The sequence below is a fragment of the Aegilops tauschii genome, chromosome 4 (assembly GCF_002575655.3).
Source record: "Aegilops tauschii subsp. strangulata cultivar AL8/78 chromosome 4, Aet v6.0, whole genome shotgun sequence".
NCBI lineage: Eukaryota > Viridiplantae > Streptophyta > Magnoliopsida > Poales > Poaceae > Aegilops > Aegilops tauschii.
This window is the reverse complement of record NC_053038.3, coordinates 451,266,154-451,291,129: the sequence shown is the minus strand read 5'-3', so window position 1 is coordinate 451,291,129 and position 24,976 is coordinate 451,266,154. Positions and strand designations below refer to the sequence as shown.

The window sequence follows — 24,976 nt, the reverse complement described above, 5'->3', positions numbered from 1 at the left end:
TGAGGACACACGGGAGTTTCATCTAGTCACTTTCATCATGTTTGTTTGATTCGCGTTTGCTACTTTGATAATTTTATATGTGGGTGGACCGGTCCTTGGGTATTGTTCTTACTTGAACAAACCTCCCACTCATGATTAACCCCTCTCGCTACCATCCGCAACTTCGAATGAAGAATTAAGATAAATCTAACCATAGCATGAAACATATGGATCCAAATCAGCCCCTTACGGAAGAGCGCATAAACTAGGGTTTAAGCTTCTATCACTCTAGCAACCCATCATCTAATTACTACTCCACAATGCCTCCCCTTAGGCCCAAAGATGGTGAAGGCCCAGTTCTTTTGGCCGACTCTCCCATAAACTTGAGAATTGACCCTCCACCCAGCTTCTCCCAGAATCTTGAACCCATATTTTTTTACAACCCTGGCTAGTTAGGTGTCAACAGCTGGGATTGTAAAAAAAATATGGGTACAAGATTCTGGGACAAGCTAGATGGAGGGCTGATTCTCAAGATTCTGGGAGAATCGGCAAAAAGAACTGAGTCGAAGTGTCATGTAGTCGACGTTCACACGACACCACTAAAGGAAGCAACAACATATACATATCATCAAAATATCGAACGAATACCAAATTCACATGATTACTTATGACCGGACTTCTCCCATGTCCTCAAGTACAAAAGTAACTACTCACAAATCATATTCATATTCAAAATCAGAGGGGTATTGAATATCATTAAGGATCTAAACATATAATCTTCCACCAAATAAACCAAAGCATCAACTACAAGATGTAATCAACACTACTAGCAACCCACATGTACCAATATGAGGTTTTGAGACAGAGATTCAATACAAGAGATGAACTAGAGTTTGAGATGAGATGGTGCTGGTGAAGATGTTGATGAAGATTGGTCCTCCCATGATGACAGGATCGTTGGTGATGACGATGGCTTCGATTTCCCCCTCCCGAAGGGAAGTTTCCCTGGCGGAATCGCTCCGCCGGAGAGCAAAAGTGCTCCTACCCAGGTTCCACCTCGAGAGGCGTCGCTACTGTAGGATGGTCCTAACGCGACAGTAAAATCAGAGACCCTTTGACGAAACTGTGTGTGATGCATTAATCGCAAACAGTGTTGTAAGAAAACCGTTAAAAATGATACGAACTGTTTGCGATGGCGGAGACATCAAACATGATTCCGATTATGTAGCGACCAGACCTCAAATGGCTTGTGCTGCTGTGCACCAGTGTCATCCCTGGATCAGTAATGCTGACACGCACAGTACAAATGGAGGATTTATAACAGAGTAGCAATCACACACTTATTACATCGGATATCTCCATAGAGACTAAGTATAATAAACATGGCTTAAGGCCATCTAATAACGATAACAGCGGAAGACTTGGAAGATAAGTGAGTCCATCAACTCCAGCGGCATCACTGAGTATAAGACCACGACCTAAGGCACCTTACTCGTCGTCTGAAAAGTCTGCAACATGAAACGTTGCAGCCCGAAAACGGGTCAGCACATAGAATATGCTGGCAAAGTAACACATAGAGAATAATGAACATAATAATACTATACTACATGCATATATGGCTGGTGGAAAGCTCTATGGTTACAGTTTTGCGAAAAGCCAATTTTTCCCTACTTCAAAGGAATAAATTTTATTTAACTATCATGGTGGTTGTGAAACATTGAGATGGTTGACAGCATCTCAATCCCAATTAAAAAGTCATCAATAACCCAACAAAATTAATTAGAAGTAACATAGTGTTGAGATTCACATGATAATCCAAGTACTAGATACTCAAGTTGTCCATAACCGGGGACACGGCTAATCATGATCAGTTTGTACACTCTGCAGAGGTTTGTGCACTTTTCCCACAAGACTTGATCTCCTCCGTTGGATTACTCGCACTACATGGTGTTTGAGTAACGGATGACCAAGACACAGTCTTTCAGAAGTGTTTGCACCTTACGTATGGGTAGACCGTTACACCTACTTTCCCCTACATCTGCTAGTCTACCACTGTAAGAGTTCACACAACTTAATCAACTATGCTAGAGCCCATAATAGCTTGCGGCTGCACACGGAAGTTTCTAGCATGAAAAATCTCATGATCCCTTTGAACCTGGGTGGCGGTCCAAAAGAAAAACAGGCAATCCTGGAATACCCAGGTACCTCAATCCACCCAGATGTGAGTTTAAGTTGCCACCTTAAGTAAACCATTAATTAACAATCTCACATCTGTCATGAATTTCACTCAAACCCAATCCACGTCTACGAGCATAGCATGGCAATAGTAAAAGCAACGTAGAAGTAACTCCCAAGGGTTTGATAGAAAACAGGTAATAGGTACTACCTCAACTACTTCCCAATACCCACAGTTTATTAGATCCTAATCATGCAATGTGTTTGAAGGAATAGATCTAATGCAATAAAACTGGGTATGAACGGGGTATGATCAAAGTGTTACTTGCCTTGCTGATGATCCGCAAAACCTAGCGATTCGAAGTAACAAGCGGCACACTCCGGGTACTCTATTGCAAACAAACAAGCATACAATCAGTTCTCAACTAATGCACAGGTAAAACTCGAATGAAAGATCCAACCAGAAAGTTCAACTTAAGAACTCCGGTTTGCAAAAAGAATCAACTCGAAAGAAGCAACGAAAGTCAAACGGCGGAAGAAAGAAACTTCGTTTGCTAATCTGGATCTAGGTCAAATTTTACTGTAGCAAAAACTTGTTTGAGTAGGTTAAACGGAAAGAGAATTTCGAGACGAAACTCTAGGCGCTTGAATCACCTGATTCCGATAAACGAGCGAGAAGTTAAACAGAAACGAAGATTCGATCAGAAATCGAATCTGAGAAAATAACGAGAAAAATCCGCCGAAAAAGAAAAACGGACGAACGGTTAAAGAACGGACGTTCGTTAACAGAGAAAAACCGACGAACGCGTTCGTTAAAACGAACGGTTCGGTGAACGCTCGTGAAATAAGAAAAACCGGAAAAAAAACCGATCTAGGGTTTTTTTTAAACAAAAGGTTTTTTTTTCAGAAAACCGGTCAACACGACGGGAACGGCGGCGGCAGTACCTCGACGGGGCTCGCTCCGGCGAGGGCTCCGGCGGGCGCGGCTCGGCGGCGGGGGTGCGGGGCTCGGGGGCGGAGGCTCCGGCGGCGAGGGCGGGGCTCGGGCGCGGCTCCCGGCGACGGGCGGCGAGGCGAAACGGCGGGCGGCGGCGGGGCTAGATGCGGCGGCGGCGGCGGCTTCTCCGGCGGCGATGATGGCGAAAACGGAGAGGGGGGGTATATATGGAGAGGGGGGCTAGAGGCTTGGGGAAGGGGGCACCGAGGCGGAGGCGAGCTCCCGTGGCGTGGCCGGACTCCGGCGGCGTGGGGAAGAAGGAGAGGTCGCGGCGGCGGGCCGTCGGCTGGGCCTTTGGCCCAGTCGGCGCGGGCGTCTTTTTTTTTTTTTTAAAGTTCCGCGAAGCAAATTGCATATAAAAATAAATAAAAATCAGAAAAATATGAAATAAATTTTCCCCGTCTAGTTAGAAAATCTAGAATAGGGTGAACATTTTTTAAAATCAAAAATAAACATTTTGAAAACATGCATATTTTTAAATGCAATAAAAATTGCAAATAAAATCCAATAAATTCCAAATAATGATTTTAACATTTTTCCTCCAGTATTTCAATTGTTTTGGAGAAGTCATATTTTCTCCTCTCGTTTATTTTAAAATGAAATATTTTTCCGGAGAGAAAAATAATTAAAATCCCAATCCTCGTTTGAAAAATCAAATATGAAAATTCGAGAAAATCCCCAACTCTCTCCGAGGGTCCTTGAGTTGCTTAGGATTTATCGAGGATTTGTCAAAATGCAATAAAACATGATATGCAATGATGATCTATGTATAACATTCCAAATTGAAAATTTGGGATGTTACAAACCTACCCCCCTTAAGATGAATCTCGCCCTCGAGATTCGGGTTGGCTAGAAAACAGGTGGGAGTGGTTTTTCCGTAGATCTTCCTCTCGCTCCCAGGTGGCCTCATCTTCCGTGTGGTGACTCCACTGAACTTTGCAAAACTTGATAACCTTGCTGCGGGTAACTCGGCTGGCATACTCGAGAATCTTAACTGGTTTCTCCTCATAAGTCAAATCACTTTCCAACTGAATCGCTTCCAGTGGCACAATATCTCTCAGTGGTATCTCAGCCATCTCTGCGTGGCACTTCTTCAACTTCGAAACATGAAATACATCATGTACTTCAGACAATCCTTCGGGCAATTCCAGCTTGTAAGCAACTTCTCCCATACGTTCCAACACTCTGTATGGTCCGATAAAACGGGGCGCTAACTTTCCCTTAACTCCAAAGCGCTTCACTCCTCGAAGGGGTGATACTCGAAGATACACTCGGTCTCCGACTTCGTGAACTGTCTCTTTTCGTTTAGAATCAGCATAACTCTTCTGCCTGGACTGGGCTACCTTGAGCCTATCGCGAATCAACCTTACTTTCTGTTCAGACTCCTTAATCAAATCTGGTCCAAACAACTGACGGTCTCCAACTTCGTCCCATAGCAACGGTGTTCTACACCTCCTTCCGTACAAAGCTTCGAAAGGGGCCATCTTCAAACTGGTTTGATAACTGTTGTTATATGAAAACTCCGCATATGGCAAATTGTCGTCCCAACTAGATCCATAATCTAGTGCACATGCTCTCAACATGTCCTCCAAAATCTGGTTGACTCTCTCGGTCTGTCCATCTGTCTGTGGGTGAAATGTTGTACTAAATTCCAACCTGGTTCCCAATGTTTCATGTAGCTGCTTCCAAAACTTCGAGGTAAATTGGGTTCCTCTGTCTGATACAATAGTCCTCGGAACTCCATGCAAACATACTATCCTGGTCATGTATATCTTTGCCAACTTAGCACTGGTGTAGGTGGTCTTCACTAGAATAAAATGAGCTACTTTCGTCAATCGATCAACTACAACCCATATTGAGTCATAGCGTGAACGAGTCCTGGGTAATCCTGTGATAAAATCCATGCCTATTTTATCCCACTTCCATTCGGGTATCGGCAATGGTTGTAGCAATCCTGCTGGCTTCTGATGCTCTGCCTTCACTCTCTGACATACATCACAAACTGCTACATACTCCGCAATATCCTTCTCCATTCCGGTCCACCAGAAAGTATTCTTCAAATCCAAATACATCTTGGTATTCCCTGGGTGAATCGAGTACGGTGAATCATGGGCTTCTTGCAAAATCAACTTTCTGATCTCCGGATCATTTGGCACATATACGCGGTCCTCAAACCATAAAGTATCGTGCTCATCCTCACGAAATCCCTTGGCTTTTCCTTTGCTCATCTTCTCCTTTATCTCTTTAATCTTCTTGTCTGACTTCTGAGCTTCTCTGATCCTTTCCATCAAGGTAGACTGAATCTCCAATGTCGCTAAATAGCCTCTCGGGACTATCTCCAAACATAGCTCGCATAGGTCCTCGGCTAACTCCTCAGGTAACTCTCCTGGCATGAGGGTGTTGACATGACTCTTGCGGCTTAACGCATCTGCTACTACGTTAGCCTTTCCAAGGTGATAATGCAATCTCATATCATAATCCTTGATGAGCTCCAACCATCTCCTCTGTCTGAGATTTAACTCCTTCTGCGTGAAAATATACTTCAAACTCTTGTGATCCGTATACACCTCACAATGGTTTCCGATGAGAAAATGTCTCCATGTCTTCAATGCATGCACCACGGCTGCTAATTCCAAATCATGTGTAGCATAATTCTTCTCATGGGGTTTAAGTTGTCGTGAAGCATACGAAACAACTCTTCGTTCCTGCATAAGCACTGCTCCAAGTCCTCGACGAGAAGCGTCGCAATAAACTTCATAGTCCTTGCGTTGATCTGGCAGAATCAACACTGGTGATGTAACCAATCGTTTCTTCAACTCTTGGAAACTAGCTTCACATTTCTCAGTCCAATTGAATTTGGTGTCCTTCTTCAATAGCTCAGTCATGGGCTTAGCAATCTTCGAGAAATTCTCGATGAATCTCCGGTAGTATCCTGCAAGTCCAAGAAAACTCCGGATTTCTCCAACTGTCGTGGGTGATTCCCAACTTGTCACTGTGTCAACCTTGGCAGGGTCTACTGCTATTCCTTCTCCGGAAATAACATGTCCAAGGAATCCAACTTCCTTCAACCAAAACTCACATTTGCTGAACTTGGCATATAACTGATGTTCTCTGAGCTTCTCAAGTACCAATCGCAAATGCTCCTCATGCTCTTCCTCATCCTTGGAAAAGATTAAAATATCATCAATGAATACCACGATGAACTTATCCAAAAACTCCATAAATACTTTGTTCATCAGGTTCATGAAATAGGCAGGTGCGTTAGTCAGTCCAAATGACATAATGGTATACTCATACAATCCATATCTGGTGGTAAATGCCGTCTTGGGTATATCCTGCTCTCGAATCTTTAACTGATGGTATCCTGATCGTAGATCGATCTTGGAAAATACTTTAGCTCCTTGCAGGCGGTCAAACAAATCATTTATCATTGGCAGTGGGTACTTGTTTTTGATGGTCACTTCATTCAATCCTCGGTAATCAACAACCATCCTTAGTGATCCATCTTTCTTCTCCACTAGAAGTACTGGTGATCCCCAAGGTGACGAACTTGGGCGAATATAGCCTTTATCCAGTAACTCCTTGATCTGCTTCTTAATTTCCTCCAAATCCTTAGCGGGCATCCTGTACGGTCTCTTAGATATTGGCCCGGTGCCTGGCAAAAGTTCAATCAAGAACTCAATGTCTCTATCCGGTGGCATGCCTGGCAACTCTTCTGGAAATACATCCGGATAATCCTTCACCACTGGTACTTCCTCCTGTACAACTCCTGATAAGGAATTCACTTGAGTCCTCTTCGGCATATGCCTGGATACATACTTGATCCGTTTTCCTTCTGGGGTGGTAAGCAAAATCGTCTTGCTGGCACAATTGATGTTTCCTCCATACAACGATAGCCAATCCATTCCCAGAATCACATCCAAACCTTGCGATTCCAAAACAATGAGGTCTGAGGGGAAAACATGCCTACCAATGGCCAATGGTATCTGAAAACATCCTTGGGTGGCCATATACTCTGCTCCTGGCGAGGTTACTAACATAGGGTTTCTGAGAACTTTGGTGGACATCTTAAACTTATTCACGAATCCCCTTGATATGTATGAATGCGATGCACCAGTATCGAATAGAACAGTTGCAGTAAATGACTTAACCAAAAACTTACCTATTACTGCATCAGGCTGAGCTTCAACCTCCTCCACGCTCACGTGGTTCACATGTCCTTTGTTGAACGGGTTCGGCTTCTTCCCAGAGCTTCCATTGCCATTTCCATTTTGGGCTTCGGGACATTCGTTGGCATAATGTCCATTCTTCTGGCACTTAAAACAAGTGACTTGGCTCAGGTCCCTCTTGGCTGGGGTAGATGGGTTGGTGCGGTTCTGTCCGTTGCTTCCTCCATTCCCACTACCATTCTTGGAGCCATTATGGTTGTGCGAACTACCTCCTCCATGGGTATGCTGAAACTGTCCTCCCGGCTTTGGGGTAAAACGTGGCTTCTGCTGGGCTCCAGAGTTATACTTCCCTTGTCCATACTTCCTCTTACGGTTTTCAATCTGTTGTTGCTTCCCTTCAATCATGAGAGCTCTATCTACCAGCTCCTGGTAGTTGTTGAAGGTTGCTACCATCAACTGCATACTCAGCTCGTCATTCAGTCCTTCCAAAAACTTTTCCTGCTTGGCTGCATCTGTAGCAACGTCATCTGCTGCATAACGTGCTAGCTTACTGAATTCCTCCACATACTAGCCTACGGTGCGTCCTCCTTGGCGTAGGTTACGAAACTCACGCTTCTTCATAGCCATAGCTCCTGCTGAAACATGAGCTGTACGGAAAGCTTGCTGAAACTGGTCCCATGTGACAGTGTCAATAGGGTGCGTGGCTGTGTAATTCTCCCACCATGATGCTGCGGGTCCATCAAGCTGATGTGCGGCGAAACGCACTCTTTCCGCATCTGTGCAACCTGCAATGGTCAACTCCCTTCCAACTTTGCGGAGCCAATCATCTTCAACAATCGGCTCGGTGCTACTGGAAAACACCGGCGGATTTAACCTTAGGAAACGGGCTAAGTGATCAACAGGTGGTGGTGGCGGTGGGTTGTTGTTGTTGTTGCCTTGGTTCTGAACTAACACTTGCATCAGGGCATTCTGTTGCTGAATCAACTGGGTGATCTCTGGCGGGAAAACAAATCCGGTGTCGCGTCTCGGAGGCATCTGATGGGTTTAGAAAAGATGAGAATTAAGAATAGAATGAGGTCTAGAGAGAAAACACTACCCATATGCTCATGAGACAAATTCAATCAATATCACTCAATCAATCCAAACAAGACAAAACAATCGATCTAACTAGCGTTACAAAGTGCTTGAACTATAGTACTGAATGGAGGTAAAACGACTACTGGTATGGTGGTCTACTAAAAATTCTGATCCGTTGAAGACTCCATGATGTCTGCTCCAGCTTCATCAATCCATTCGTCTTCACTTGGTTCCGAGTCGGTGTCGTCGATGATGATGTAGTTATCCGGACAAGTGCATTCGTCGACTTCTGCTTCTGGTACTGGATTTTCCACGGATGCTCCAATCTTCTTCTCCAAATCGTCAATCTTCCCGACAAGTGCTTTGATTTCCTCCAAATAATCTTCGCATGTAGTCTTGAGTTCTTCTTGGAGTTCCTTGATCTTCGTAAATGCCTTCTTTAGTTCTTCCTTGTCCGTGCACATCTGGTTCTCCTGGCGACGAATATGTTGGTTCTGTTCCTGGATGAAAGCTGCAATTGATCCATCCTTCTTGGTCTTGATCATCTCCCATTGCGCGTCTCGACGTCCACAAATTTGATAAACCGTATCCTTAAGCTCCTGGTGGTAGACTTCTCCAATGCGTCCCATGGCGATGTGTGCGGCCATGCTCTTCCCTAAACTCCAAGTTGGTGCTTCGAAAACCAATCTCATGGGTTCCGTAATTGGTGCGAACGTCCTTCCTGGAATGATAACTTGAATCTTCCAGCTCTCCTCTTCAGGTAATGTGGCGTTGTAGGTTCCGGTGACGCTTGGTATTCCTATATTCAAGTACTTGGTGACTTCCTTCAAATGCCGTCCAAACGGCGTGTCTTCATCTGGTTGCATGAACTTGCTCCTTGCATTCGCCATTCCTAAGAGAGTAGAAAGTGGAGAGGAGTCAGAAATGAGAAGAGAGAAGCTTTCTAAGGCTTAAGCTTAGTGGTCGTCTCCTATAGTCAGCGTGTGCTCTGATACCAACTTTGTAGCGACCAGACCTCAAATGGCCTATGCTGCTGTGCACCAGTGTCATCCCTAGATCAGTAATGCTGACACGCACAGTACAAATGGAGGATTTATAACAGAGTAGCAATCACACACTTATTACATCGGATATCTCCATAGAGACTAAGTATAATAAACATGGCTTAAGGCCATCTAATAACGATAACAGCGGAAGACTTGGAAGATAAGTGAGTCCATCAACTCCAGCGGCATCACTGAGTATAAGACCACGACCTAAGGCACCTTACTCGTCGTCTGAAAAGTCTACAACATGAAACGTTGCAGCCCGAAAATGGGTCAGCACATAGAATATGCTGGCAAAGTAACACATAGAGAATAATGAACATAATAATACTATACTACATGCATATATGGCTGGTGGAAAGCTCTATGGTTACAGTTTTGCGAAAAGCCAATTTTTCCCTACTTCAAAGGAATAAATTTTATTTAACTATCATGGTGGTTGTGAAACATTGAGATGGTTGACAGCATCTCAATCCCAATTAAAAAGTCATCAATAACCCAACAAAATTAATTAGAAGTAACATAGTGTTGAGATTCACATGATAATCCAAGTACTAGATACTCAAGTTGTCCATAACCGGGGACACGGCTAATCATGATCAGTTTGTACACTCTGCAGAGGTTTGTGCACTTTTCCCACAAGACTTGATCTCCTCCGTTCGATTACTCGCACTACATGGTGTTTGAGTAACGGATGACCAAGACACAGTCTTTCAGAAGTGTTTGCACCTTACGTATGGGTAGACCGTTACACCTACTTTCCCCTACATCTGCTAGTCTACCACTGTAAGAGTTCACACAACTTAATCAACTATGCTAGAGCCCATAATAGCTTGCGGCTGCACACGGAAGTTTCTAGCATGAAAAATCTCATGATCCCTTTGAACCTGGGTGGTGGTCCAAAAGAAAAACAGGCAATCCTGGAATACCCAGGTACCTCAATCCACCCAGATGTGAGTTTAAGTTGCCACCTTAAGTAAACCATTAATTAACAATCTCACATCTGTCATGAATTTCACTCAAACCCAATCCACGTCTACGAGCATAGCATGGCAATAGTAAAAGCAACGTAGAAGTAACTCCCAAGGGTTTGATAGAAAACAGGTAATAGGTACTACCTCAACTACTTCCCAATACCCACAGTTTATTAGATCCTAATCATGCAATGTGTTTGAAGGAATAGATCTAATGCAATAAAACTGGGTATGAACGGGGTATGATCAAAGTGTTACTTGCCTTGCTGATGATCCGCAAAACCTAGCGATTCGAAGTAACAAGCGGCACACTCCGGGTACTCTATTGCAAACAAACAAGCATACAATCAGTTCTCAACTAATGCACAGGTAAAACTCGAATGAAAGATCCAACCAGAAAGTTCAACTTAAGAACTCCGGTTTGCAAAAAGAATCAACTCGAAAGAAGCAACGAAAGTCAAACGGCGGAAGAAAGAAACTTCGTTTGCTAATCTGGATCTAGGTCAAATTTTACTGTAGCAAAAACTTGTTTGAGTAGGTTAAACGGAAAGAGAATTTCGAGACGAAACTCTAGGCGCTTGAATCACCTGATTCCGATAAACGAGCGAGAAGTTAAACAGAAACGAAGATTCGATCAGAAATCGAATCTGAGAAAATAACGAGAAAAATCCGTCGAAAAAGAAAAACGGACGAACGGTTAAAGAACGGACGTTCGTTAACAGAGAAAAACCGACGAACGCGTTCGTTAAAATGAACGGTTCGGTGAACGCTCGTGAAATAAGAAAAACCGGAAAAAAAACCGATCTAGGGTTTTTTTTTAAACAAAAGGTTTTTTTTTCAGAAAACCGGTCAACACGACGGGAACGGCGGCGGCAGTACCTCGACGGGGCTCGCTCCGGCGAGGGCTCCGGCGGGCGCGGCTTGGCGGCGGGGGTGCGGGGCTCGGGGGCGGAGGCGAGGGCGGGGCTCGGGCGCGGCTCCCGGCGACGGGCGGCGAGGCGAAACGGCGGGCGGCGGCGGGGCTAGATGCGGCGGCGGCGGCGGCTTCTCCGGCGGCGATGATGGCGAAAACGGAGAGGGGGGTATATATGGAGAGGGGGGGCTAGAGGCTTGGGGAAGGGGGCACCGAGGCGGAGGCGAGCTCCCGTGGCGTGGCCGGACTCCGGCGGCGGGCCGTCGGCTGGGCCTTTGGCCCAGTCGGCGCGGGCGTCTTTTTTTTTTTAAAGTTCCGCGAAGAAAATTGCATAGAAAAATAAATAAAAATCAGAAAAATATGAAATAAATTTTCCCCGTCTAGGTAGAAAATCTAGAATAGGGTGAACAATTTTTAAAATCAAAAATAAACATTTTGAAAACATGCATATTTTTAAATGCAATAAAAATTGCAAATAAAATCCAATAAATTCCAAATAATGATTTTAACATTTTTCCTCCAGTATTTCAATTGTTTTGGAGAAGTCATATTTTCTCCTCTCGTTTATTTTAAAATGAAATATTTTTCCGGAGAGAAAAATAATTAAAATCCCAATCCTCGTTTGAAAAATCAAATATGAAAATTCGAGAAAATCCCCAACTCTCTCCGAGGGTCCTTGAGTTGCTTAGGATTTATCGAGGATTTGTCAAAATGCAATAAAACATGATATGCAATGATGATCTATGTATAACATTCCAAATTGAAAATTTGGGATGTTACAGATTAGAGTGGAGTGTGCGATATGTGGCATACGGTTGGTCCATACGAGCTGTTTGCGATGAGCATAACAACAGAAGCAGTCAGCCAAATGAGGGTGTGTGCTATATACAACATACAGTTCACTCAAATGAACTGTTTGTGATTAGGCAACACAACAGAAATGGTCAGCCAGATCAAGGTGTGTGCGATATACGGCATATAGTTCACTCGGATGAACTACTTGTGATGAGCCAAGAGAACAGAAACGGTTCGACTTAACAAGATGTGTGTGATACGTGGCAAACAGGTCCGTAATCAGAAATGTGTGCGAAGACCAATAATAACACAGACGATTGCTGCTAATAATCCGTGTGTGTTGTGGGAAAATGCTTGCTGGTATACAATTGTCAGCGGTTGATGAAGTCATCACCGACGGGTTCCCTAGTTTACTCCGTGTGCGATCTGATTTGCCCTGTCTATAGAAGAACAACATATATAACCAAAATAAACATCCAATTACATAAGTGACTATACAAAACATTCGCACACACCTCAAGAAACAATTACATGCATTCTAAACTAGGAGAAACGATCATCTAATCATCTACTTCTTGTGACGCTGCCGCCACTGCTCTGTGGCTCGACAATCCCTCATCTGGGGCAGGACGAAGGCACTTCCTCATGTCAATGATCCGCATGTACATATCGTAGCTTGTGTACGCATAATTGGCCACGTACTTGATGTGGTCTTCATCCATTCTCTGCTCCCAGGCACTGTGCCAAGCGACCTTGTCCTTCTTTCTCTCATCCTTCATCTTCATGTAGTAGGGGTCGATGATGGCCGAGGAGAGGTCAACCAGGGAGTTCTGATTGTTCTTTGTGCTTCCTCGGACCCTGTAGTGGTCACAGATATTGACAAGATTCCGGCAGGCCAAGCCTGAAACCTCGAGCACTTTTAGATCGTTATTGGTGTCCACCGTAGCAAAACAGTAGTTGTGGCTGTTGATAAACCTGGCGAAACGCTTGCAAGTCCTTGTGGCCAGGTGGTAGTGGTAGACGAGGACGTCATGGCGCATGCACAACTGGGCGACGGCAACCTTCTGGTCATGTTTGGCATGACTGTCGGTGAACTCGAGGTCGAAGTCGACTACTTGGTACTTGTCCTCAACAAGCAACTTGTCCATAGTTTGGATGGATGTCTCCATCGAGACCGGCTCGTTTGTGTACACCACTGAGAGGTCCATCCCCCTGGTTTCCACTACGTGAGGCGTGGTGGACTGCCGCCCGTTGTCGCCGTCAGCCACTGGGGAACTTTCAGCGCTCTGGTTTTGCCTTGCGGACTTGATGGTTGTGGCTCCAGGCCATCGATCCTTCCCGGCCTTGGCTTCATCTGCACATGCCAAGCTGTCCCGAGGTTCAGGCCATCTTCCGAGCTTCCACAACATGGACCCTTGGGGACGGCTGCACTTGTCGCTTATGGGTTGACCACTGGATCAACGGCAACTCCATCGCGGAGATCGGCCCGCTGATCTACGACAAAGTGCCTCGGCCACGACGCAAGACCTCCTCTGTCTGTGACGCCCTCACCGACCGATCCTAGGTGCAGGACATCTCCAGTTTTCTTAGGCCGGCTACGTTGGTCCAGTATGTCCATCTGTGGCGACGACTGCGACACTTAACCCTACCAGACTCTCCTGACTCGATCTCTTGGCGATGGGCCGCCAACGGTGTCTACTCCGCGAGCTCTTGTTACAATGCTATGTTCCTTGGCTCCATTGAGACCCCCTACTGGTGGCTAACCTGGCGTACATGGGCGCCACTTTGGGTGAAGATCTTCTTCTGGCTCGCGCTCAGGGATCGATGCTGGACAGTGGAGCGCCTCACTAGACATGGCGTACCGCACGGCTTAATGGGCTCCCTGTGCGACCAGGCGGCGGAAACCATCCCCCATCTCCTCTCGGGATGCCCATTCTCTAGGCAGGTATGGCATGACATCCCTGCTTGGTGTCGACTTCAGGCGACCATCCCTTCTGAGGATGTGCCCTTCCTCGACTGGCTTGCTTCCTCGGCCACCGGCATCCCATCCTGCTTGCGTCGCGGCTTCACATGGCTTGCGCTGCTCATCACTTGGTGGATCTGGAAGCAGCGCAATGCTTGCGTCTTCGATGCCGCCAGGCCGTCTGTCTCCATGATCTCTGCGACGATCAAGGGGGAAGCTCGCTGCTGGGCTCGCACGGGCGCCCTAGGATTGTGCAACATCTTGCCTAAGGAGTAGACCTTCTGTCTTGCGGGCATGTGCACCTTTTTTTTGTACGCCATAACCTGCTGACTCACGCCGCATCGTGTGTTCGTGCTTGTGCTCGTGCTCGTCAGAGGTTCCTGTAATTGCTTATGCTACTATTTCTACCCATCAATGCAATGATACACAAGTCTTGCGTATTTGCAAAAATATATCTTATTTGAGGTAATCATGTCATGTTAGTTTCATTTTGCTATCTTTTGTCTTTTTTGTCGTAATATGGCATTGTCCAACAATTATTATAGTCAAATCTCAAACTAAAGATGTGTGATTGAAAGTTTACTCCTAATATTATACAAATGAAGTTATATATTAGGAGTAAACTTTCAATCACACATACATACACATACATATTGCACACACATACATATATATGGTCTTAGTACTTAGGAGCCCATGTCACCGAGTTCACCCTAGGGTCTTCCGAAACATAGGGCTGGCCCTGTTCTCGTTGTCATCGTCAACCTTGTTGGTTGGATGCAATGTTGTGCCCGACACCGTCACCAGCATTGTTCCTCTTGGCTTTCTCGCTCGCGACCTACTACGCCTGACGCCGTCATCACAAGCACATTGCCAAGAAACTCTACTTTAACTATGGTCATGTGTAGTTGTTAACTCTTAATCATGCTGCATGTACACAACCAAATACCGTATAGTTGCATCAATCACCCAAATGCAGGACACTAAACGCCATGCCAAAATTGCTCCCCCAATGCATGAAGGGCAACCAAACGATGTGCATACAATAGTTTTTCAATCAGGTCCAACTGACATACATACAATACGGACAACCAAACACGTCATAAGTTAAGATGACGAAGAGAGAGGCTTGCCTTCTCATATCATAACTTTTTTTAGGGATCCTTGTATCATAACTTAACTATGTTTTCCCCCTCACGTTCCAACCCAAACCATACGACTCTACCTCTTCCATCCAAACCAATCCAATCCAAAATTTAACCATCATTATCCAGACCAAACCAAACTACGTACGTTTTCTACCCAGACTCATCCAAACTAGATTTCGTTTTTGGACTGAATCTGCGGTCTGAAACCGTGGACACAAGAAGCGGGTGTGCTCGCCTACCCATGCTCGTGAGGATTGACGTGCTCGCACACCCATCCGAGGGAGAGGATGCGAGGAGCCAAGGCGCGAGCACGCTGACGTGCACTCGTAAGCTTTTGTTGACATGGACGTACACGGGCGAGTGGGCCGGCGAGCGTGCGTGGTCCGCAGCCGGAGCCGGCGGGGAGCAGCGCGTCGACGAGGTCCGCTGGGATGCCACGGCCGGCCACATGCATGATGCGGCCGTGGGCACGTCGGACACGCAGGTGACACCTAAGGGAGAGTCCGGGTCGGAGGTGTCGAAACCGGCCACGTCAACAACATCTTCAGACCGCATGCACTCCATCGGGATCACGGACAGACTACTCATGCTCAATGCCTCCATGCACGCCATTGATGGATTGACTGAATTGAGTTAAGTACGTACATGTGTATGGAGTGAAGCGAACTGGAAGCTGGCCGTCTTGTACGATTTGGTGGAGAGACTGAATTCTGTCCACAGATTGAAACGGTTTGAGACCAAATCGTCTGTGTTCAGACCAAACCAGTCCAATCCAGTAGTTGACAGAATCCAAACCACACCAGATTGCTTTAGATTCTCAGCCCATTTAAACCAACCAAACAGAATCTAATAGGGAAACCAAACTGAAACTAAGGTTTTAATCCAAACCATTCCCAGGGTTACTGATATCCCCCTTTCTCCTAGCCGTTTCTCGTTCTGTGCTTCCTGAGCGGCGGCGCACACCACCTGTTCGACGGAACACCGCTCCAGAGCTGGAAGCCTCGTCCATGGCGAGCGGGGTGGATCGCATCAGCGCCCTCCCGGATGACGTCCTCCACCAAGTGCTCCACTTCCTGCCGTCTCAAGAGGTGGTGCGGACGTGCATGCTCGCCCGGCGCTGGCTCGGCGTCTGGAGGTTCATGCCCGCCCTCCGCTTCAACGGCGCCAAGGGGTGGGGCAGCGCCGACAAGTTTGCCCAGTTCGTGGACCACCTCCTTCACCTCAGATTCGGGGACGACGGCGGCAGATGCGCGCCTCTGGATTCCTGCGATTTCGACTTCGATGCCGACGGGTTCATGCGATTGCCCGCTAACGAGCGGCATGCGAGCAACTGGATCTGGAAAGTCGTGCCCCGTGTCCGAATGCTACGGCTTCGTGTGGTCGAGTTTGGGCAGGAGCCCTCGCCATTATCTGATCTGCATCTCGTTTCCCAGCACCTCACCAAGTTAGAGCTTGTTGGTGTCGGTGTGCAAATGTTGACTGGTGGAGCCGAGTATGGATGTTTGTGATGTTAAAGTGACCATACACGATACCTGATTGATCCTCTTATTTTATCTTAGGGACCTTCATATGTGACTGAAACAGAAGGAATGTACAAACCATTGGGACTGTCAGTTGCATCTAACTGTCTTAAGATCGTTGAAATCAGATGTGCAAATGTTGACTGGTGGAGCCGAGTATGGATGTTTGTGATGTTTTTGTCAAACAGCTGTTGTCTCCGTCCTTGAAGCATCTGCGCATTACCCGCTGTTATACCTCTGAGTACACTCGCATCCTTATTTCTGTACCCAGTCTCGTTTCGCTCGAGTTGATCGAATGCCGCCAAGGAAGGGTTCCATTGCTTGAAAGCTTGCCGCGTTTAGCAAGGGCTGTTGTTGTGCTTACCGATGATTCTAGTGATCGATGCTTGAAGGTTCGATTTGATAATTGTGGTGCTGATATCTGTGAAGATTGTTGGTATTATTATGGGGATCCTGAATATGGGCCTATTTATGACCGCAATAACAGCATCTTTCTCAAAGGTTTATCTGAAGCTACGGACTTGGAGTGTCGGCTGATTCTGAGTTGGTATGCTTGCAACTACTTCTCTCTTGATTCCTAATGTTATATTGTTATTGTTTCATTATTTCTGGTGCAGCAACCACATCCATCATCACAATCACAGTTACATTACGCTTTACATACTTCACACATAGCTAGATTGCACTTTGTACTACAAAGGCCAAAAGGTTCTAATTTGATCTGGCTCTTTTGTGTTTTCCCTAGATTCTTTTCGACAGGGATTTGAAGTGGTGCCCTACATTTACCAAGTTGAAGACTTTGTTACTCAATGATTGGTGTTTGGCTGCCGACCACAATGCACTGATTTGTTTTCTTCAACACTCGCTGGTTTTGGAGAAGCTTACACTTCAACTTTCTAAGGTATATATTCTTAAGATGGATAGTTGCGTGTTATTAAAGTGACCATACACGATACCTGATTGATCCTCTTATTTTATCTTAGGGACCTTCATATGTGACTGAAACAGAAGGAATGTACAAACCATTGGGACTGTCAGTTGCATCTAACTGTCTTAAGATCGTTGAAATCAGATGTGCAAATGTTGATAGTAAGGTTCACAGACTATTGAAGATACTGACTACCTATGGCATACGCCTTGAGCAAATTAGGACCCAACAAACTAGCAAAATTTCTGCATCTGGATGTAAGTTAAACTGCTGGCGCTCTTCACGCTCCTTATGTCTCTTCCATTTGTTAATATGTTTATTTATGCTTTATAAATCAGGCAGTGAAGAAAACCAAACTAATTAGATGAATATTATTGTTAGAAATTTTTATGTATATTTGCAAAAAAAAAAAGAGAGAGAATTTTTTATGTATGTGGAGAAACACGTTTAGACTCCCGATATTTGATGAAGTAAAAGACAACAATGTACTAGTACATGTTTGTAAAACTGGCTTCATTATCCAAAAACCTGTACTGTCAATTTAGATTTTGGACTAAACTACGTTGTATGCACAAATTAGTTGATAGCAATTACCGTCAAGCAGCTGCAATTGCAATTATGTATTGGCATTACATAGGAGTTATAATTTATCGACATATTGCAAATGAATGGTCCCCATTATTCTGGGTAGATAGCACCCATATAGGCGAATGCTATCCTCTATCCACCCATTTTGATTGAGCTTGCTGTCATTTAGATCAATGTACAAACTAGAATGTGACTATCTTGCTCTTGTTTTGTCCCTTTTTAGTTGACATCTCATAACAAATAACATATCAATTATTTTGTTAAATTCTAACTCCATATTGTGGCCCTCTGTAATTGTTTGTGAATCATCTTGTGTACAATGTTACATATCAAATAGCCAGAAAGGAAGCCGAAATATTCAGTCCCACTTTACAATATATGGATATTAAGAAGTATGTTACTCCCTCCATCCCAAAATAAGTGTCTCAATTTAGTACAAATTTGTACTAAAGTTAGTACAAAGTTGAGACACTTATTTTGGGACGGAGGGAGTACAAGTGAAGCTCTTATTATAAGAAATATATACATAGTTCCATAATACCGACCAAACATTCAAAATTCCCATTTGTATGTAGTAGGTTCTCTCAGAATTGGTTCTGTGCTTTCCTTATCTTTGCAGGTTTCAATTTTGTTTGCAGTAGTTTCAGCTAAAACTAGAGGTATGATGATCTGAACTATTTCTTAGACTTGGGTTCCCTTTGATTTTTTAGAAATGCATAGAGCAAGTTTGGGGTTGTGATGTGTCTGTATGGATCTTATGGTTATTCCACTTACCATATTATATTTTTGACAAGTGATTTCATGTGTTGGCTTGCACTTTTTAAATGTCTTGATTAAGTTTTATTAACTATTACTACAATCTTCTATAATGCAACTCTATTCAGGTATCCGGCAATATGTGTCGTAGATGTTCACTATTTTTGCTTCTTATAAATAATAATATGTGCATATATATAAATATAATAATACAATTTTAAATAATAACTTGCTGGTCGGGTGAAAAACAAACTGAGTTCTCAGAGCAAGAAAAGAGGAATGTACTCAAAACTTACCCTTCAGATAACTACTGTTGCGCTGCTCGTTGAAATGCACTTTGAGCACATTTCTTTTATCACCGTCGTGTTGTTAACTAGAGCTATCTATCTTCTGCTGATCTTTCTTATGACCTCTGTGGCATATGCTTGTCTAGGTACGACGTCGGGACGACCTATGACAATAAGTTAGTCAGCTACATTCTCCCTACTGGAGGAGAGCTACTTCGCCGCATTCAACAAGTTGCTCATCATCGTCCTCAATCCCTTTCTCTCCATAGCTGCTTGTCATCGTTCCAAAGCCGTATCACTGTGGTTTTGTACTCCATATTAGATCATTGCAGTACGTCTGCTAAACAATGTTTCTTGGTTCATGAAAACTTTGCGCTGAGAATTTTTCTGAGTTTCTAATCAACAGGCTAAAATTGTTGTGCTGTCATCTTGTGAAAGGATGATGCGCTAATCTCAACCATAGGTTCAGCCGCATGGGCTTGTTGCTAAGAACCACATGGCTTAGTTGGTCAGAAATGGAGGTCCACAAACCAAAGTGCTATTGTGAGCTCGAGCTCACATGATCTTGAGTGAACAGTAAATTCCACAAAAATTGTTCCTTTTTTGAAAAATTCTGATTTTTTTTAAGAAACATTGATGCTTTTTCTACACGCATGCAATTTTTTGTGATGGAATCACATTTGTGGAAGTGTGGGAAAAAGATTGATGCTCCAAAAATGCCAACAACTCCGCAAATGTGATTTCATCTTGCGTGTAGAAAACATCAATGCTTATTGCTAAAAAGAATCATAGTTTCTGAATTTTATGATTTTTGCAAAAAAATCGAGTTTACTGTTCACTCGAACTCATGTGAGCTCGAGCTCACAAACTCCATGTCCGGTCCGTAAACAGTTATTCTCTCCATTTCCAAATATAAGTCTTTGCAGAGATTTTACTATGGACTACATACGAAGCAAAATGAATGAAGCTACACTCTAAAATGCATCTATATTCATCCGTATGTGGCCTCGAACAACTTTCAAACGTACTCCACCAAGAAATGTTCAACTTTGATGAACCGAGTGGTTGTGTGAGGTGCATATGTGAATTTGAAAAAGCAGATTGAGTCAATAAGTATTAAGTCGAAAGGAAGTCTTTTGTACTTCTATATAGAAGTAGCATCGAAGACGTCGATGTAAAAAGCATGTGTCAGCCCGTGATTTATGTTGAATATATGGTTTGTGCATGTATATTGTATAGCCCGGCCCACCTCCTAGTCATTGTATAGTTGAGGTTGTGGCCCACATTGTATTCCATATATACGTGCGCTATGCACCGATCAATACATCGTGAAGCATTGCCAAAACATTCGTTTCCAACATGGTATCATACCTGCGATCCTAACCCTAACCCTTGCCGCCGCCGCCACCCACCGTCGCCGTCATCACGCGCCGCCGCCGCGCCGCCGCCCGCGCTTCCGCCCGCACACCGCAACGCCGCCCCAAGCCGCGCCGCCACCCCCCTTGTCGCGCTGTCTCACCACGCGCCGCCGCACCCCCCTCTCGGACATGGCCTCCCCCGGTTCCACCGGTACCACCCGGCGCCGCCGCAGGCCCCCCCGCCGCCCCCCGCCGAGCAGCAGCAGCTCCGGGGCGGGCGTCGCGGCCGAGGTGCCCGCAAGAAGCAGCAGCAACAGCAGCCGGCTGCCCACAGCGGGGCGCCACGCCAGCCGCAGCAGCAGCTCCCGCCGGCGCCCTGGCAGGCCGGCCAGAACCCCTCGACGGGGGTCGTTCACGCGTACTCTATGCCTATACCGCGCGCCCCCCGTCCCCGGCTTCTTTGGCGCCCGCCCGGCATCTCATCAGGCTCTGTACGCGGCTCCTCAGTCGTATCCGCCAGCGCCGCTCTACGGCCCCTCTGCGGCCTATGGGCTGCCTTCGGCCGGTGGGTTCGCGGCGCCGCCGCCACAGCCGCTGCCGTCGGCCCCGGCCCTCCCGCCGGCGCCTTGGGACCCCGCGCTGCTAGCGGTCCACACCGTCCCCATGCCACAGCAGTACACTGGCGGTGGCGACTGGTATATGGACACCGAAGCCACGGCTCACATGGCCGCCAACCCCGGTAACCTTCTTACCGCTCACCCCGTTCACACCGCTTCTCGCATTACCGTGGGCGACGGTTCCTCCATACCTATTACTCATGTCGGCCATGCTGCTTTTCCTTCTAACTCCATGCCATTATATATTTCAAATGTACTTGTCTCACCCGACATCATTAAAAATCTTGTTTCGTTCATTCTCTTACACGTGAAAATCCTGTCACCGTTGAATTTGACATGTTTGGCTTTTCTGTTAAGGATGCCCGTACCCGGATGGTGCTCCACCGATGTGACAGCCCCGACGAGCTCTACCCGGTCCACTCTGTTGGAAATATGCCCTAGAGGCAATAATAAATTGGTTATTATTATATTTCCTTGTTCACGATAATCGTTTATTATCCATGCTAGAATTGTATTGATAGGAAACTCAGATACATGTGTGGATACATAGACAACACCATGTCCCTAGTAAGCCTCTAGGAGACTAGCTCGTTGATCAATAGATGGTTACGGTTTCTTGACCATGGACATTGGATGTCGTTGATAACGGGATCACATCATTAGGAGAATGATGTGATGGACAAGACCCAATCCTAAGCCTAGCACAAGATCGTGTAGTTCGTTTGCTCAGAGCTTTTCTAATGTCAAGTATCAGTTCCTTAGACCATGAGATTGTGCAACTCCCGGATACCGTAGGAATGCTTTGGGTGTACCAAACGTCACAACGTAACTGGGTGGCTATAAAGGTGCACTACAGGTATCTCCGAAAGTGTCTGTTGGATTGGCACGAATCGAGACTGGGATTTGTCACTCCGCGTAAACGGAGAGGTATCTCTGGGCCCACTCGGTAGGACATCATCATAATGTGCACAGTGTGACCAAGGAGTTGATCACGGGATGATGTGAGTTACGGAACGAGTAAAGAGACTTGCCGGTAACGAGATTGAACAAGGTATCGGGATACCGACGATCGAATCTCGGGCAAGTAACATATCGATAGACAAAGGGAATTGCATACGGGATTGATTGAATCCCCGACATCGTGGTTCATCTGATGAGATCATCGTGGAACATGTGGGAGCCAACATGGGTATCCAGATCCCGCTATTGGTTATTGACCGGAGAACGTCTCGGTCATGTCTGCATGGTTCCCGAACCCGTAGGGTCTACACACTTAAGGTTCGGTGACGCTAGGGTTATAGAGATATTAGTATGCGGTAACCCGAAAGTTGTTCGGAGTCCCGGATGAGATCCCGGACGTCACGAGGAGTTCCGGAATGGTCCGGAGATAAAGATTTATATATGGGAAGTCTTATTTTGGTCGCCGAAAAAGTTTCGCACTTTATCGGTATTGTACCGGGAGTGCCGAAAGGGGTCGGGGGGTCCACCAGCCCCGGGGGGCCACATGGGCTGTAGGGGGTGCGCCTTGGCCTATATGGGCAAAGGGCACCAGCCCCAAGAGGCCCATGCGTCAAGAGATAAGGAAAAGGGAGAGTCCTAAAGGGGGAAGGCACCTCCGAGGTGCCTTGGGGGGGAAGGACTCCTCCCTGGCCGCACCCTTCCTTGGAGGAAGGGCCAAGGCTGCGCCCCCCCCCCCTCTCCCTTGGCCCTATATATAGTGGGGGGAAGGGATGGCAGCAATATCTAAGCCCTGGCGCCTCCCTCTCCCTCCCGTGACACACCTCCCTCCTCCCGCAGCGCTTGGCGAAGCCCTGTTGGAATCCCGCTACTTCCACCACCACGCCGTCGTGCTGCTGGATCTCCATCAACCTCTCCTCCCCCCTTGCTGGATCAAGAAGGAGGAGACGTCGCTGCTCCGTACGTGTGTTGAACGCGGAGGTGCCGTCCGTTCGGCGCTAGGATCATCGGTGATTTGGATCACGACGAGTACGACTCCATCAACCCCGTTCTCTTGAACGCTTCCGCTCGCGATCTACAAGGGTATGTAGATGCACTCCCCTTCCCCTCGTTTCTAGATTACTCCATAGATTGATCTTGGTGATGCGTAGAAAATTTTGAATTTCTGCTACGTTCCCCAACAGTGGCATCATGAGCTAGGTCTATGCGTAGTTTCTATGCACGAGTAGAACACAAAGTAGTTGTGGGCGTAGATGTTGCCAATTCTTCTTGCCGTTACTAGTCTTATCTTGTTTCGGCGGCATTGTGGGATGAAGCGGCCCGGACCGACCTTACACGTACACTTACGTGAGACAGGTTCCACCGACTGACATGCACTAGTTGCATAAGGTGGCTAGCGGGTGTCTGTCTCTCCCACTTTAGTTGGAACGGATTCGATGAAAAGGGTCCTTATGAAGGGTAAATAGAAATTGGCATATCACGTTGTGGTTTTACGTAGGTAAGAAACGTTCTTCTAGAAACCTATACAAGCCACGTAAAAACTTGCAACAACAATTAGAGGACGTCTAACTTGTTTTTGCAGCATGTGCTATGTGATGTGATATGGCCAGAAGATGTGATGAATGATATATGTGATGTATGAGATTGATCATATTCTTGTAATAGGAATCACGACTTGCATGTCGATGAATATGACAACCGGCAGGAGCCATAGGAGTTGTCTTTATTTTTTGTATGACCTGCGTGTCATTGAATAACGCCATGTAAATTACTTTACTTTATTGCTAAGCGCGTTAGCCATAGAAGTAGAAGTAATCGTTGGCGTGACAACTTCATGAAGACACAATGATGGAGATCATGATGATGGAGATCATGGTGTCATGCCGGTGACAAAGATGATCATGGTGCCCCGAAGATGGAGATCAAAGGAGCAAAATGATATTGGCCATATCATGTCACTATTTGATTGCATGTGATGTTTATCATGTTATGCATCTTATTTGCTTAGAACGACGGTAGCATAAATAAGATGATCCCTCACTAAAATTTCAAGAGAAGTGTTCCCCCTAACTGTGCACCGTTGCGAAGGTTCGTTGTTTCGAAGCACCACGTGATGATCGGGTGTGATAGATTCTAACGTTCGAATACAACGGGTGTTGACGAGCCTAGCATGTACAGACATGGCCTCGGAACACATGCGAAACACTTAGGTTGACTTGACGAGCCTAGCATGTACAGACATGGCCTCGGAACACAAGAGACCGAAAGGTCGAACATGAGTTGTATAGTAGATACGATCAACATGGTGATGTTCACCGATGATGACTAGTCCGTCTCACGTGATGATCGGACACGGCCTAGTTTGACTCGGATCATGTATCACTTAGATGACTAGAGGGATGTCTATCTGAGTGGGAGTTCAATAATCAGATGAACTTCATTATCATGAACATAGTCAAAAAATCTTTGCAAATTATGTCATACGCTTTAGTTCTACTGTTTAAGATACGTTCCTAGAGAAAATTTAGTTGAAAGTTGGTAGTAGCAATTATGCGGACTGGGTCCGTAAACTGAGGATTGTCCTCATTGCTGCACAGAAGGCTTATGTGCTTAATGCACCGCTCGGTGTGCTGAACCTCAGCGTCGTCTGTAGATGTTGCGGAACATCTGACATACACGTTTTGATAACTACGTGATAGTTCAGTGCGTAATGCTAACGGTTTAGAATT

General features: G+C 45.8%; 2 protein-coding genes across 2 annotated transcripts; both read left to right on the top strand.

Moving 5' to 3' along the window:
* The first annotated feature begins 13,998 nt into the window (after positions 1 to 13,998).
* Positions 13,999 to 14,364, top strand: LOC141021955 (uncharacterized). Its single transcript, XM_073497815.1, has one exon. It carries the CDS (start codon positions 13,999 to 14,001, stop codon positions 14,362 to 14,364), a length of 366 nt encoding a protein of 121 aa, XP_073353916.1.
* Positions 14,365 to 16,243: 1,879 nt separating this feature from the next.
* Positions 16,244 to 18,945, top strand: LOC109779093 (F-box/LRR-repeat protein At2g42720-like). Its single transcript, XM_040388159.1, has 5 exons — positions 16,244 to 16,690; positions 16,796 to 16,912; positions 17,502 to 17,657; positions 17,740 to 17,850; positions 18,892 to 18,945. Exons 1-5 carry the CDS (start codon positions 16,244 to 16,246, stop codon positions 18,943 to 18,945), a joined length of 885 nt encoding a protein of 294 aa, XP_040244093.1.
* Positions 18,946 to 24,976: the final 6,031 nt, after the last annotated feature.